This window comes from Colossoma macropomum, unplaced genomic scaffold, assembly GCF_904425465.1.
Source record: "Colossoma macropomum unplaced genomic scaffold, Colossoma_macropomum, whole genome shotgun sequence".
Classification (NCBI taxonomy): Eukaryota; Metazoa; Chordata; class Actinopteri; order Characiformes; family Serrasalmidae; genus Colossoma; species Colossoma macropomum.
The window spans coordinates 20,094,599-20,110,449 of record NW_023494785.1 but is presented as its reverse complement, the minus strand read 5'-3'; the positions used below and the strand labels follow the sequence as shown (position 1 = coordinate 20,110,449).

Below are 15,851 nucleotides of genomic sequence, written 5' to 3'. Positions count from 1 at the left end.
AAATAAACATGCAATGCAGTACAACAAGCAATACTGTAGGGGTTTTAAAATATAGAACGAGACAATACACGCAATGCATAACAAACTTAGCTGCACAGAACTGATGAGATGAGAAATGATGTTGCAAATGGTAAAAATAGTTGAAGATGTTATTGATGTGCATTGACTTCTCTCTAGATGCATGAAATATGTAGTAGCTGTGTGCTTTGTACTGCTCGAAGGAAGAGACAAGACGGTTGGTGTTTTAATGGCATTGTACATTGCAGTCAGTTCAGGACAGCTGAGTTCACTGAAATTACACCAAACCATGAGCTCAGCAGTAAATATTCTCTCAATGGAATAAGCTTCTAAGTGGCTCTCACTCCACACCTTTAGGCAAAATATGATTTTAAGGTGCTGTTTTAAATGAGATGATGGATGGTTTCAGTCACCAGTGCCCCTGATTGTGTATGAGTGCGTAGGATGTACAAGATCTTCTGCGTCTCATGAAGCATTTAATGAGTTATTGTTAAAACTTAACTCTACAGTCTTATTTCTGTAAATAGCTTTGTCATCATGGTTGATCACTCAGTACTGTGGCATTAAAATAGAAGATGTGATTTTTTTGTTTGCTGTTTGGGCCACATAGTCAAAGTGAACCATAGATTCAGTTCAAATCAACTGACTTTAAATTTATTTGTAAAGTGCTTTTTTTATATTTTTATAGTAGCTTTACAGAAATTCCAAGACCCCAGTGAGCAAGCCAAGGAGGAAGAAACCTAAGAGGAACCAAGACTCAACAGGGGACTTCATTCACCTCTGGTCAACACCAGATAACAAAGCAATACTACAACAATAGCACAAGAGTTATGAGAGATAAGAGTTGCAAGAACAATGAATAAAGACACAAAGTTAGCCTAATCATTAGATAAAATTCAGATTGACCATTAAAACCCAAAGACTAATGTATGTAAGGGCTCTTTAAAATATCATCACTCTCTCTCCACTGTCAACAAACCTGAATGACAGCATGAGAACAGCAGGATGACCAGCACAATTATCTCAGTTTACCTTGATTCTCTATGTTCATGAACCCCATATCTGCACCTTTTATGTATCAGGAAAAACTAATGACCAAAGGCTTGACTAAACAAGTAGTCTTTCTGCCTAGACTTAAAAATCAAAGTCCCAAACACCGACTGTGAAAAAGCTCTCCCCTGCTGTAGCATTCCCAATTCTAGGTACTAATAGGGAGTCAGCACCCTGTGATCAAAGTGAGTTCACCCAGGTACTGAGGGGCAGCCTGTGAAATGAGGTAGCAGTCTTGAGATTTCAGGTTTTTGAAGATCAAAATTGATATAAGGGGTCTGCGTAGGGGACAATTTTTCCAATAAAAAATTCAAGCATCAAGTGCCCCACTGAACCTCTTTATAGCTCAGGTATAGCATCTTGTAACTGAAATAGCTCCGCTCTGCAGGCTCTGAGGATCTAAAGACAAACAACAGAGCAAAAAAAAGCAGAGAGACGCGCAAGGAGAACTTTCAGCCTGACGTTTGGGTGAACATTCAGGGTTCAACTGAAGCATTTATCAAGCTCAAACGCAGGGTCACTGCATTGCAGTGGACTGAATATTTCAAAAGATAGAGTAAAGCAGTGCTTGTGCAACTTGAAAATAATAGTTCATTAACTAAAGCCTGCTCACTGTCTATAACTCGTATGCAATAGGTAGAAAGCGCAGTGAACATCAAATCATTCTGTAGACAAAGGATAAATGATGGGGGAGATGAAAAAATGTAAAAAAAATGAAAATGTCAGTTAATGTAGGTTATTTGGAATTGGACATAGTGTAATGAGCAGATTAAAATGATTTTCCTTTATAGTGTAATGACTGGTTTTGCAGGACGTAGTATCTTCCAGCCATGCGATGGACTGGCAACCAATTCAGGGTGTATCCTGCCTTCTGCCCGATGACAGCTGGGATAGACTCCAGCTCCCCCCATGACCCAGAAGGATAAGTGGCTGTGTGTGTGTGTGTGTGTGTGTGTGTGTGTGTGTGTGTGTGTGTAGTATCTTCCACATATCTTTAGGTACAGTACAAAATCTCAAAAATGTGTTACTTTAGTGTCTGATTTAGTGTTCTAATTTAGAAAATGTAGATAATACGATTATAGTTAGATGTGAAAGTTCTATAAAGGTTATTGTAGAGCTTTCTATAATATAATAAAGCATATAATAAATATGATCCTGATATTTCATCTTTAAAAGTTTTTCTTCCTGCAGCTTGTCATACTTGCATGTCTTGCAGTGCTCTCATAATGCCTCTGCCCCTTCGGACGCTTCTGAAACCCCTGAAACTTACAATGACGATGGCCAGCAGGGAGCATGTGCTTGTTCGCTGCTTTTCTTCACCCTGCTTCACATAAAGAAAGAAAGGAGAAGAGAAGAGAAAAGGAAAGAAAGGCCCTTTGTACATCAGTAGGAGTGTAAATGTCTCCTGAGCCAATAGAGAGAGAAAAGGTCAGATAGAATTCATCCGTCTTCTTGGCCCTTATTATGCGTTCCGCGTGAAAAGAGCGATGTTTGTTCTTCATATTCCCTTTTGTCGGAGATGACTTTCCCTCTCTTGCCTCTTTTTCATTTCCTCCTGCAGACGCAGAAAGTCATTCCTGATTCCCAACTGTGATGGACACTTCACTGGTGATAATGACTGCCAGCTTCTCTATGGTTATACACGAGGGCAGAGGAAATGAGAGCAGCATGCACATTATGTTTGTGTGTGTGGGTGTGTGTGTTTATCTGTCAGGTATGAGTCTCAAAAGGAAACTGAAACTCCTATTTATCAAATATTATGAGTTCTTTGTCTCTGAATGCACAAGAGCTGCTGGAATCTCTTTGTCTTTCCAGTGAACACTGCAGGCTATCAGACTTCCGATAACAGATTGTTGTCTGTTGTACTTTACCCTACATCAAACCATGTAGCATCTTCCATACTTCTAGTGAAATAAATAGCTAAGCTTATATTTGACAGTGGAGAGTGGCTTTGGGTGTTTGGGTGAGTGAAGGTGTCTGAGTTTTGGTCATGCTTACTACTTACAGTAAGTGCCCTTGCTTCAGTGTGATGAGTGACAGGAGGTAAAATTAACCTCCTGTCACTCAGAAACATGCATACGTCCACACTGTCATAGCAAGGGTGGACAGTTTTAGCTAAAATCAGGATTTGATGAACAGCTAGTTCAGTTAACCTACAGTTGCAGACATGTTGAAATGTTCAAGACCTTGACCTTGTTTTCTTTTTCAAAGATGTATTTTGATAGTCTAAAATTATTTTAATTAACTCAGTATTTCACCACAACAGGGTGGACATCTTAAGCTTGAACCCAGTTAAGTATGGAGACAATGTGAGAAATATTAAGTGAAATAAACGTATTCACTTATTAGACATGCAGCTAGGTGTCTTCAGTCCATTGAAGATAAACCAAAAGGCCCATTATATTGACTCTTATATTGATAGGAAGATTGTACATTTCTCTTCATAGGATAACTGAGTTTTAAGGATTTGAAGCTAAGTTAAAGAGATGATGAAGTGATGCAGTTTTCTTTGTCATGTCAAAGATTAGATAATCTTTCTGAATCATTTTTCATTTCTGTATATGAATATGGTCTCCTGGAAAGTAACAAAAGTAAAATAGTAGACCAAATCGAAAGGTTTGAATGAGCAGTATTTGTTTGGAAGTACACACACAAAAATTTATCAGTAGATAATGGTGTCATTTTATATAACATATAATTGTTTTTAAAATCTTTTTTTTTTATGAGAGCATGCACAGATTCCTGTGCAATGGACATGCACAGGAATCAGTGCAAGAAGCATTGAAAACTTTGAGACCCATATAATTATCTCTTCTTAGAAAACTGTTGAAAGCATGTTAAACAAGCCCTTCCACCACTGTTCAAACCCTCCTCTAACACCATTAGCATGCGTGTGTATGTTCCACTAACATGGTTCAGCGGGCAGGTTTGTAGTTTGTCATATCTGCACCCGACAAGAAAAGGACGGCCTCCGACTGGGTCAACTAATTAGCATGCAAGCAGCCATCAAAATACAGTGGCATGCAAAGGTTTGAGCCCCCCAGTCAAAATTTCTGTTGTTGTGAATAGTTAACTGAGTAGAAGATGAACTGATCTTTCAAAGGCATAAAGTTACAAATCTTTTCAACATTTATGCAAGATTAGTGTTTTATTTTGTAGTTTGTACAATTTTAGAATGAAAAAAGAAAGCATCATCATGCAAATGTTTGGGCACCCCAAGAGATTTGAGCTCTCAGATAACTTTAACCAAGGTCTCAGACCTTAATTAGTGTGTGAGGTCTATGGCTTGTTCACAATTATTGTTAGGAAATGCCATGGGATGCAAATCTCAAAGCTTTATAACTACTCTGACTCCTCAAACCTTGTCCCAACAATCAGCAGCCATGTGATTCTCCAAGCAGCTGCCCAGCACTCTGAAAACAAAAATAATTGGTCCCTATAAAGCAGGAGAAGGCTATAAGAAGATAGCAAAGCATTTTCTGGTAGTTGTTTTCTCAGTTCATAATGCAATTAGGAAAAGGCAGTTAACAGGAACGATGCAGGTCAAGTTGGGATCTTTAAGATCAAGAAAATTTTCAGAGTTCATGGGATTGCTAGAAAGGCCAATTAAAACACCTTCAGGAGGATTTAGCAGACTCGGCACTGTTCTACTGTGCAGCGATACCCTTGACCTTCATCGAAGAGTCATCAGAAGGAAACCTTTCCTGCATCCTCACCACAAAATTCAGCATCAGAAGTTTGCAGAAGAACATCTGAACAATAGGATAATTGTCCTAAACACACCTCAAATCCACAGTGGACTATCTCAAGAGGCACAAGCTGAAGGTTTTGCCATGGCCCTTACAGTCCCCTGACCTAAACATCATCGGAAATCTGTTGAAATCTGTAGATAGACCTCAAAAGACGGCCAATGAATCTCACAGAACTAGGTTTTTGCAAGGAAGAATGGGCAAAAATCCCCCAAACAAGAATTAAAAGAGTGACCATACAGAGTGCCAAAATGTTTTCCTTTTTTGTTATTTAGAAACTGTAAAAGATAGAAATAAAAAGTAATCTTGCTTAAAATATTAAAGAAATGCGTCATCTTAATGCCTTTTTTAGTGATCAATTGATCTCCTACTCACTTAACCAGGGGTGTCCAAACTTTTGCATGCCACTGTATATTACCATCTCCACAATAGATCTGTAATGTTCCAACCAAAGGTAAACATATGTTTCTGATTTTCCACATAGCTTTATCTGTGCATGCTATATGATTGGCTAAAAAAAAGCATGCACAGACTTCTTAAATATCTCAGGAACAGCAGCTGAGACTCCATGAATGAATCTCATTGCCTTTCTGGCTGAATTTGCATGATAACAAATCCCATAATTGACTTTTTAAAAAGCAATAGCAAAATAGCTTTAAACAGTCCTAGGTCTTTTAAAGAAACTTACCCTGAGCCCATTCTGTTGTAACGAATATAGGGAGATAACTGTCCACATCCAAGCTAACTTACTCATGTGTTTCCCAGTTCTGCTCTTGGAGTAGTCCTGATGTGCACATGTTAGTGACACACCCACTTTAAACTCATAAGGGGTCATTCATTAGCTTATTATGCTATGTAGTCAGTTCCATAATTATTGGCCCCCTTTGTAAAGATGCCCTTGTGGTTAATTAGCTCAACCTCACACTGAAAATATGAGAAAAAATCTAACCTTTATCTTAAGTACATTTATTTATTAATTTGCTTGATTATTAAACTACATTATCTTATTTATGCAACCTCCTAATAATGCTCCTGTATAATACTCTATGCTAATGGAGAATACTGAGCAAGGAATCTGTGAGCACTCCTCAGTACAGTATCTCCCCATATCCTCTGGGGTCTAGGTTGTCTTTTATGGACTCTCCTCTTCAGCTTACCCTACAGGTTTTTCAGTGGGGTTTAGATGAGGGGACTGAGATGACTTGGTCAAAAGCTTGATTCTGTTGTCATGTTTTGGATCAGGGTTTGTCCAATCTTATCCGCAAAGAGCCGGATTTGCTGCAGGTTTTCATTCCAAACAGACAGGATTCCACCTGATTGCACTTGTTTAAACAGTTGGTCTCACTCTTCAAACAGCTGATCACATGAGCTCCTGCTTTGTTGGAATGAAAACCTGCAGCTGCATCAACACTTTGTGGATAAGACTGGACACTTTTGATTTGGATCACTGTCCTGCTAAGAAGATCCAAGCACAACCCAGTTTTAGCTTTTTGGCAGAGACAGACAGATTTTCATTTAAAATGTGCTGGTATTTCAAGGAGTGCTTGATGCCATGCTTCCTAACAAGATTCCCACAGGCTTTGGAGGAAAAACAGCCCCAAAACATCACAGATCCTCCACCATGCTTAACAGTAGGGATGAGGTCCTTTTCTGTATAACCATCCTTCTTTGTACACCTTGAGTGTTTGTTGCCAGAAAGCTTTATTTTCGTCTCATTACCATTAGTCCAGTCAAAGACTCAGCAGTGTCTAGTTAAACTCCAAGTGATTGCATTTCTGCTTGGATGAAAAAAGGCTTTTTTTCTGGCATGCAAATAGTTTGTTGGACATGGTATCTAATTGTAGTTTTGGGAACTAAGATGCTGTCCATCTTCAATCGTAATCCTTACACTAAATATATTTCAATTAAAATTTAGATTTTTTCTCAGATTTTCAGTGTAAGGTTCAGCTAATTAACCACAAAGACATTTTTATGACCTTTTCACCCACCTTTATCAAGGGTGCCAGTAATTATGCAGCTCACTGTGTGTGGCTTCCATGTGTTGCAGCAGAGAAAACACTGCAGTGTGCAGTGAAGGGGTGTCTTGAGGACCAGGACAGGGAAACACTGCATTAGGGAGAGTGAAATGGCCCCATCTACTGAGAGGCAAGATCTACTAAGAGAGACAAATTAAGCCAGATCGGTTATGAATAATAAACCTTGGTATGTAATAAGCCTTGGATTTTAAGGGATTAAATGAATATTTCAACATTTTACCTAATCCTCATCCGCTGTGTCTGTAGTGTATGGTGTAGTAATAATTCCAGTGCTTCTTCCAGTGTGTAGTATTAAAAAAAAAGAAAACGTATTATCTCTAAACAGTCTTAAAAATGAAAGTGCCACTAGAATCCACTTACAAGAATGTATGATGGTGTTGTTTGTGACTAAACAGCTGCTAATGTGGTGAAAATCTGGGCATATAAACTAAGAGGGCACTGAAGATGATCAAAAACACTACTGAATAGACTGAGTATGAAATGACTCTAAATCATTTAGATTTAATTTAACCACTGTGGAAAAGAAAAGTTATTTCAGTTGTTTGGCTTTTCTTCTCCTCACATAGAAACATCTCCCTAAAACATGTAACAGTGCATTATTTATTATCTATTAATTATAGAGCAGGACAAAATGTTTAAAAAATGCACTCTTCTTTGGAGCAATCTCAATTAAGGATGCAGCAGAATGTATAAAGGAATTGCTCTGAGACACTGTATTACTCAGTTTTAGAAAGATTGCCAGTGCACATCTGCAGGGTTTTTACAAGGACAATCTGCTTTAGATTCATTTATTGGTGATGAGATGAGATTTGAAGCCCTTGCATGATGATTTAGCATTGCTAATTGCATCATGTTATTTTGGGGCTTTTGACTTTCACATCCTATTAGCAATGTCAGCCTTGTGACTGTGGTGGAAAACTACAGAGACAAAGTCTCTCATTTTAAATCATGGCTTGATTTTCTAACCACATTCAAACTATTTCTTTATAACTGTGGTGCAGAATGAGGAAGATGACTAGAAGGAGAAGGATGGAAAAACTGCACTGGACATCTGAGCATGATGACTTCCACTAAGGGTTTTTGTTTTCTTGTTGATGTGCAGCACGTACAGCTGTAAGAAAAAATGGTAACACAATTTAATGGCTACTGAAAGGCACTTCATGACACATGAATGAACACTGATTAATGTTTAGAAAGCACTATGTGAATTCTGCTAAGTTATTGCCAGTATTTTCAACATGACATAAGATGTTTTATGAAGTAAATGACATTGTAAACATGTGTACAAGGGCCCTTATACTAAAGTGACATATCATTCCCAAGTAATAGGCCAAGTTAAAAATACATTAATTATTTTGTAAAGCCTATGTCATCTTGCCCATGTGAACCATATGGTAGCACATAGTGAATCTGAAATGCTCAATTTTTGCTTTGTAAATATGTTGTTTAATGCATGAACTGCCTATGTAGGTAGCCTGTAAATAAAACGTTATCACAAAATATACATTCATATGCAAAATCTTGAACAACCCCAGTTGGCATGTTTTGTTAAATTTCTAAGTGAAAAACTCAGCAAATAAGTAGAAATTATGCACTAAAATTAGCAAAATATATATATTTGTTCTATGTAGAGAATGTGTGAAGTTTTCCCTATATAGGAAATCAACAAAACATGTCATTTGACCAGAGGTGCTTTGCCCTGTTTTTCCAACTGTGTATATGAACCCTGAGGAATAACTTCAAAAACTGTCATCTGATCTTAATCATAATAATAGCAATTAATAGCAAGCTAATAATAAAGAACCACAGTCTCATTTCACTACTGGCTTTTTATGATGAGTTATTAATCTTAAGATTTATTAATCAGTAATTACTTAAATTATTCAGACATTTCTTTGACACTAATACAAAGGTTTAGAGAGTGAATCATTGAAGTGTGCTTCCATAGATGGACCATTAATGCATGCAACATTTTGCAGTGTCATACCTTTATGGAACAAATGGGGCTACAGCCACAACTGTTCCCTCTTTTACACTCTCTTTATAACACACACACACACACACACACACACACACACACACACACACACACACACATAAATAGACAGCTGCATTCTGGTTCTATATATAGACGTGTAGGGTGTCTGATATCCAGCATAAAGATAGTGCTGGGTACAGCTAACTCTCTAAGCTCATGTTTGTTTTGGTCAGTAGAGCAGAGAATTATACTGTAAGTATGCATTACTATACATGTTGTCACTGTCATCTCAAAATCTTTACAAATTATTTCACTTTTTTACACAGCATTGTTGAATATAAAGGTACCAAAAAGAGTTCTGTATGGAACAATCTCACAAATGAGAGAATTTTATTCTAAAGTATCTTTCAATGGAGGGATAAAAGCTTCCACACAATGTAAGTTTGTATACCTTTTAAAGGTTTTTGCTCTGGAAATGTGTGTCCAACCCAAAAACCATTCAAAAACTTTTAAGAGTATTTGTATCATTTTGTAAAACACCAGCTGCCTTTATACTGTATGTACAATTCATGTTAAATGAACCACTAGAAATTGTCCCTTCTCCTATAAGTTTACCATTTCTGAAATATGGGGTTTTGTTATGACAGCAACAATACATTGCTGGAGGGTGGAAGTCTGTACCATTTTGTAGGGTCAAACTGAAGTTTAGGGACTGTGGTAGAATTTTAAGACCAATGTAAATCAGGCATTACTCCGCTGAGGATACAGACTGAGGGAGGTGAGATGTTTTTTCTGTGAAATGTAGGTCATATTTTCACACTGCTGGGCCTGGAGCAAACGCTTGTCCTCATTCTCTCACTCAGGTGAGCTTTCCCTTCCAACCCAGAGCACCGCAAAGTCACCTTCCCCTGCCAGGTAGCCCAGGAGGAACCTTAGCAGCTATTTTAGACCAGAAAGAGAACCACTGTCTATTAGAGGGCAAAGATACTGATTTATCTCTCAGAGAGGACTGAACCAGTGTCACTGCACACACACACACACACACACACACACACACACAGAGCACTTCACGCCTCATTCAACAAAGAGTTTTTCACCAGAGGAGTCCTTCTATTCCCTCCTAATGCTAATAGCTTTAGAGGAAAGTGGGCAGATTCAGGTAATGAGGGACAACTTAAGAAACTCTTGCTTATTCTAATTTCCACTAATATTTACTTGTGCATTCTTTCTAAATGAACAACTTTCAAATATACAGTACTGCTCAAAAGTCTTAGGCAGCCTAAAAAATGGTTTAAACTATTTATGCTGGCAGTAAGTGTGTATTTGCCAGATTTTTACTAGACTTCTTCAGGAAGAGGTTTGGAAATGTTGGGCTAATACATTGACACATCACGTTGTATTGTTTACTTGTTAATTTGTATTTATTCTAATGTTAGGACAAATAAATACTGTCCAGATAAATGGCTTTACATAACAGTTTCCCAGCTGCTTAAGTTTTTGCTCAGAACTGTGTTTTAGTGGGAATTAGTTTACTGACATTATTAGAGGTCCCATAACACAACATAATCACTTTTAAAAATAGAGGCACCAAGTCTTCTTTGGGGTGACGCCACAGGAGAACCACTTTTGGTTCCCAAAAGAACTTTTCAGCTCTTTGAAACCGCACAACTGAAACATTCTACGGGGAACCAAAGGTGCTTATCCTATGTTATCACTCCAAAAGCTCTGTTTGGTACCTTTGTTTTTAAGAGTGTATCATTTAAAGCCATTCTTGTGATACCAGATCCCGACCAAGCGACAGTAACAGTGTCATTTTCTCTATAAAGCACTTACAGCTTCACTGCTTACTTGTCGGACAGCAGGACCTCGCAGACGACGCTGCCACCACGCGGATCATATTTTAGGGCGCAGATCAGAATCAGACTGTGACATTTTCGGACACAAGACGAGCAGTTCCTCCAGCACAGCCTTTGCTCTTTCTGAGGACGAAACGGACTCTAACGCCTTATCTCTGGACAGAATGTGATTACTGCGCTGGTCTTCCGTATTCAGTCCGGATCACTCGTGGAGATTATTTTTCTGACCATGGATCCTCCGTCTCTCTCGGGAAGCGCTAACTACTCCGTGAGCGACCACCCTCTGTGCTCAGAGTGGCAGGAAGCCCCTGAGGGCGCCGTATTCCACCTGGCGCACATCCTGCTGGTGCTGGGCTTCATGGGCGGCAGTGGTTTTTACGGTCTGCTCTACATGTTCAGTTTCCTGGCGCTGGGCTTCCTGTGCTGCTCTCTGCACGCCTGGTCGGAGCCGTGCGCCCCGGACGCCTCCGCGTGGCCCTGCGCGCTCTCCGTGCTGTGCGTGGCGCAGGCGCTGCACGTGGCGCACCGCGCGCGCAGCGTGGCTTTCGGCGGAGAGCTGCAGGAGCTGTACGCGCGCATGTTCAGGAAGCTGGGGGTCTCCCTCACACACTACGGAGAGATAGTGGCGTGCTGCGAGGGTCAGATCCAAACCATGGAGAAAGACCACTTCTTCGCCATCGAGGGCAAAACTCCCATCGATAAACTGTCTGTGCTCCTGTCAGGCAGGTGAGTTTGGACCACTGCTACTCAAAGAAAGCAGAGTGTGGAAGAGGCCAGTCACACAGCAAATGTCCACTTATAGAGGTCATTCGTAAATAAACTGACAGCGGTAGGTGTTTATTTAATACTGTACTTGTTCATGTAACATTGTAGTTGTTTAGCACTAAACACTGGGGACTTTTCTATGTAGAAAAACTTAAAGTAAACGTCTTCTTAGTCTTGATATTTAAATGAAATACTGACTCTGGTGGAAGTAAAAGTACACACTTAAAAAGATGGTTCTTCCAGGGTTTTTAGTAAAGAACTGGTCTACTCATGGTTCTACAAAGAACCATTCTCTTTATCAAAGAACCATTTTCTGTAAGAGTGTAACTTCCAAACTACTTAAGTAGTACCAGAAAAGTATCAACAAACACCTCACACACTTAAAAAGCAAGATTCCTCAGTAGTTCTTGGCTTGTGCACGTTTATAGGAAAAAAGATAACAATATGTATTATTGGAGGTTAATATGGATTATATGGTTCTTTAAACTTTAAGAAAGTTCTTCCAACTCAGGTAGCTCATTCACAACAATAGATTTCTGAACCATCCATTCAGTTCTGGAGAACCCAAAGTGTTTTTTGTACATTTAAGAGCGCTAATCCATCTATTTTAAGAATGTAGCCTGTGACTTACCTGTACAACTTAAGTGGTGTCTTGAGAACATCTCAGTACATTGAGCATCTGAAATCATAAGGCTCTATGTTTGTTAGATGCTGTTTTTCTCTTTTGTGACACATTTGTGTCTGAAACAAAATGCTGAAGCTCGAAAATGAGAACTGTGCGGAAGACTAAAAGAGTCCAACTGCTGAACCAACATAAGAAAATGAAATGAAACACAGTATAATCATTTTTGAAAAGAAAAGTAAAGTGCAGCTTCATTGGAATGTTACTTAAGCCCTCTGTGGTGTTCACTTAGTGGGTCTGATGGACCCACTGCATTATTGTTTTCTTTAAATCAAAACAGCCGTAACAATTAAGTGGCCAGCATAGGGTTCTCCTTTAGCCTCTGTAGCCAGTCAGCAGCCTGTCCATGTTGTCCACCCTCACACACACCCACACATATACAAACACATACACACACAGCCACACGTGCACTAACAGCAGACCATGTAGGAGAAGAACAGAGTGAAGGAACACATCAACTCCACACTTCTATTCCCACGGGTTCACCCCAACACCACATGTGATATAAAAGTGTAGGGGATTTACAGTGTGAATTCATTGAAAATGTGTTATTTTATATGTTCTTCACAGAAAATGAGCAAAGACCAAGGAATCTGGGGTTGAAATAATAATAAATTACATCTTTTTTTTTCTGTTTGGTACATTTGGTACATACATTGAATGGGTCCCACAGACCTGAACAACACACAAGGGTTAAGTTCATGGAGCCAAGTAAAGCAGTGATAGTAATCAAAGCTGTCCAGTATAAAATGAGACTGTAAGTAGTTCTAACCCTCTCTGATATCTCTTTCCCAGAGTGCGGGTGTCAGTGAACGGGGAGTTTCTACACTACATCCACCCCTTCCAGTTCCTGGATTCTCCAGAGTGGGATTCCCTCAGACCCTCAGAGGAGGGAGTGTTTCAGGTCTGCTGCCAGCAGCGTTTTCACTCTTACATACTTTGTAACCTCTCATGCTGGACGCCAAAGATCAGCTTTTTCTTCTTTTCTGTTTTGCAGGTGACGCTGAGAGCGGACAGTCGGTGTAGGTATGTGACGTGGAGGCGTAAGAAGTTGTATCTGCTCTTTGCTCAGCATCGCTACATCGCACGGATCTTTGCACTGCTGGTGCGCAACGACATCGCGGACAAGCTTTTCTCTCTGAACACAGCGGCGCTGGACGGGCGAGGCTTCAGATACGATCTCCGCTTACCCAGCTTCTGCCACGGGCCACATTTAGAAAGGACAGGTGCTGTTCCCCCTCCGCGCCCGAGCAGGAACAGGAACAAGAGTGTCATCACCAAGCCAGTGGACAGCAAGTCTTAAAAAGCCTGGTACTTTGGTACTTAATGGTCCTTATTTACTTAAATTGTGTTTTCATATTGTTATTTCAAGGTGTTAAATGTTCAATTCGTTTATTCTGATCCAACAAACATGAACAGTTTTTTGGACTCATTTCCAGGGTGAAATAAATTTGTCTAAAGTTGTCATTATGCACATTGTCTTAGTACCTGTTAAAGATAAATGTCTATATTTGTGTAGCTCCTGCCCTTACAGATCTGTTACATCCCAAATAAACGTGCTTTTGTAGTCTTTTATGCTGCTCCTGTCTTCATTACGTGAACGTTATTGTTCTGCGAGATTTCAGATCATCCACGTTTACAGTTGCTGACCGTGGTGCCGATTCTCAATTGTAGCACTTCCAACCCAAATTAAGCCAAACCCAGCAGCACCAACACATTCCTAATGATCAGCACCTAGTGGTCTTTTAATCTTTTGGTACACCACCCTGTAACAATGTCTCAAATTGACCCCTTGTTCAGTTGGACACGTAGTATTAATTGTCCCATATATTACATTTGGATTGTCTGCTCATAACATTCCATAGAATTAAACAGGCTTTTGTTGTCTTTAATGTGTTAATGTTAAGACTGAGCTTTAATGTGCCTTTAAGACTTTAAGCTCTGTTCTGGTTGGCTGTCCTGTATTTTGCTTCATTTAAAAAGTACTCAGGGCTGAAGTATTCCTTTTGACTTCAGTATAAATGGGAGGAGCTAAACCATGGTGGATATATGTCAATGAGTTGTTTCTTCTGACATCACAGCAAGAATAAATTAAAAACAGGTTGATTTTGCAACATAGTTTCTATATATGGGCTGTTTGGACTGGAGTGAGTGGTACTGTAGCATTCAAGGATGTTTACATGTTAGTTTTAGGTTGTGAGGGTTCATTTTGTTAAGGACTTTTATTGTAGGGGGCAGTGCTTGGAGCAGCCCCTGTGGGTGCATAAACTGAGACAGTAAGAGACCAGGAGATGAAGCTGGATAGGGAACAAGCTGTTGGAAAAAAGAAAACTCTGCGTACGTACGGCATAGCTGTGGCCGGCAACAGCTGGATAATAAAGCACCAAGACTTGTGTGAAAGCTGTATCTCTTTTAATGGCCATGCACACTACAGTATGTTTTGAAACTTTGACAATGTTATTATTTGAAACTCCTTTAATTTAAAAAAAGCGAGTGAAATTTGTTTTACTGTGATATGGGCCCTTTAAACCAACTGACCAATCATCCCCTAATGACATTCTGTAGTGAGGCTTTAGAGGACAAGTATGTGCTCTAATGATTAGTGCATCACAGATTGCAATGCAAATTAAAGAAAGAGTTCAGTAAAAAGATTTACACAGTTTTCGTTAAATACATCCACAAAACGTCTCTGAACTCAACCTACATGCAGGTCTTCATTAAGGTCACACAGACTTGTAAGTGGTATAGGCCACAGTGTATGATTTGCTGTGAACTACAAGTAATAAACAAAACATCTCTGTGTAGCTGAACACAGCGGGCAGCTGTTTTAGACAACAGCTGTTTTCAGGAGGTATTTGTGGAAAATATTTGGGTGACTATTGACTTCTAGTGTTTGATAGCAACATTAGCCTCATAGGTCTCGCAATAATCTTAGGAAGGAAAATTTGGACACCAGACATTGGCTGATTGACTACATCTGGGGTAAGTGGAAAACTGTGTAAATTTGATTTTGGTGAACCATTCCTTTCAACCAATCCACAGAGTTGTAATTCAAGATGGTGACCAGATCTTCAGCTGCCTCCAACATTAATAAGTATTAACTGGTTAACTTAAGCCCAAAGCTCCCTGAGATTCACTCCTTTTGATCAGTAGAGTAGGCTAATTCACAGCGTGGGGGACGAGGTGCAAAGACAACCAGTACTAACAAAAGAAAATACGATGAGTTAGATTTATATAACACTAATTACATGAACTGATAGTGTACACAATGCACTACTTTGGGGGTCTGCAATTTGTAGTGGTGTCAGAAAACACCACAATAAGTAGTGTACAATCAATTTACCCTACCAGATAGGGGTACCCATAATGCACTGTGTTGTTTGGTTTGAAGAATCAATCGCAACTTTTCTGAGTAGGATTAGCGGCCCAGCTGCAACTGCAGCATCTCCACAGAGCTCTCCTCAGACCTGTTACAGATGTAAGTAAGCTCTACTGATGTCAGACTCAGCCATTATAGTTAATGGACTGGTGGCATGACATTTATAGTGTTTATGCGGGAGAATCTGCTGTTGCACAGTAATGAGCGAACCTGTATGAGGTAGTGTCCGAAATCTTTTACTATCATCATGAATTCTGTTCCCTATAATAGTTAAATAATAGAACACGAGAAGCATTGTGTTATCATGAATAACATCACAGCTACCCAGATAGCAGACA

The 15,851-nt window shown here is 39.5% G+C and overlaps 1 protein-coding gene across 1 annotated transcript; it reads left to right on the top strand.

Annotated features, from left to right (window-relative positions):
* Positions 1-10,734: 10,734 nt before the first annotated feature.
* popdc3 (popeye domain containing 3) lies at positions 10,735-13,709 on the top strand. The gene is made up of 3 exons (XM_036579178.1): positions 10,735-11,413; positions 12,930-13,038; positions 13,132-13,709. Exons 1-3 carry the CDS (start codon positions 10,917-10,919, stop codon positions 13,435-13,437), a joined length of 912 nt encoding a protein of 303 aa, XP_036435071.1. The 5' UTR covers positions 10,735-10,916; the 3' UTR covers positions 13,438-13,709.
* The last annotated feature ends 2,142 nt before the right edge of the window (positions 13,710-15,851 follow it).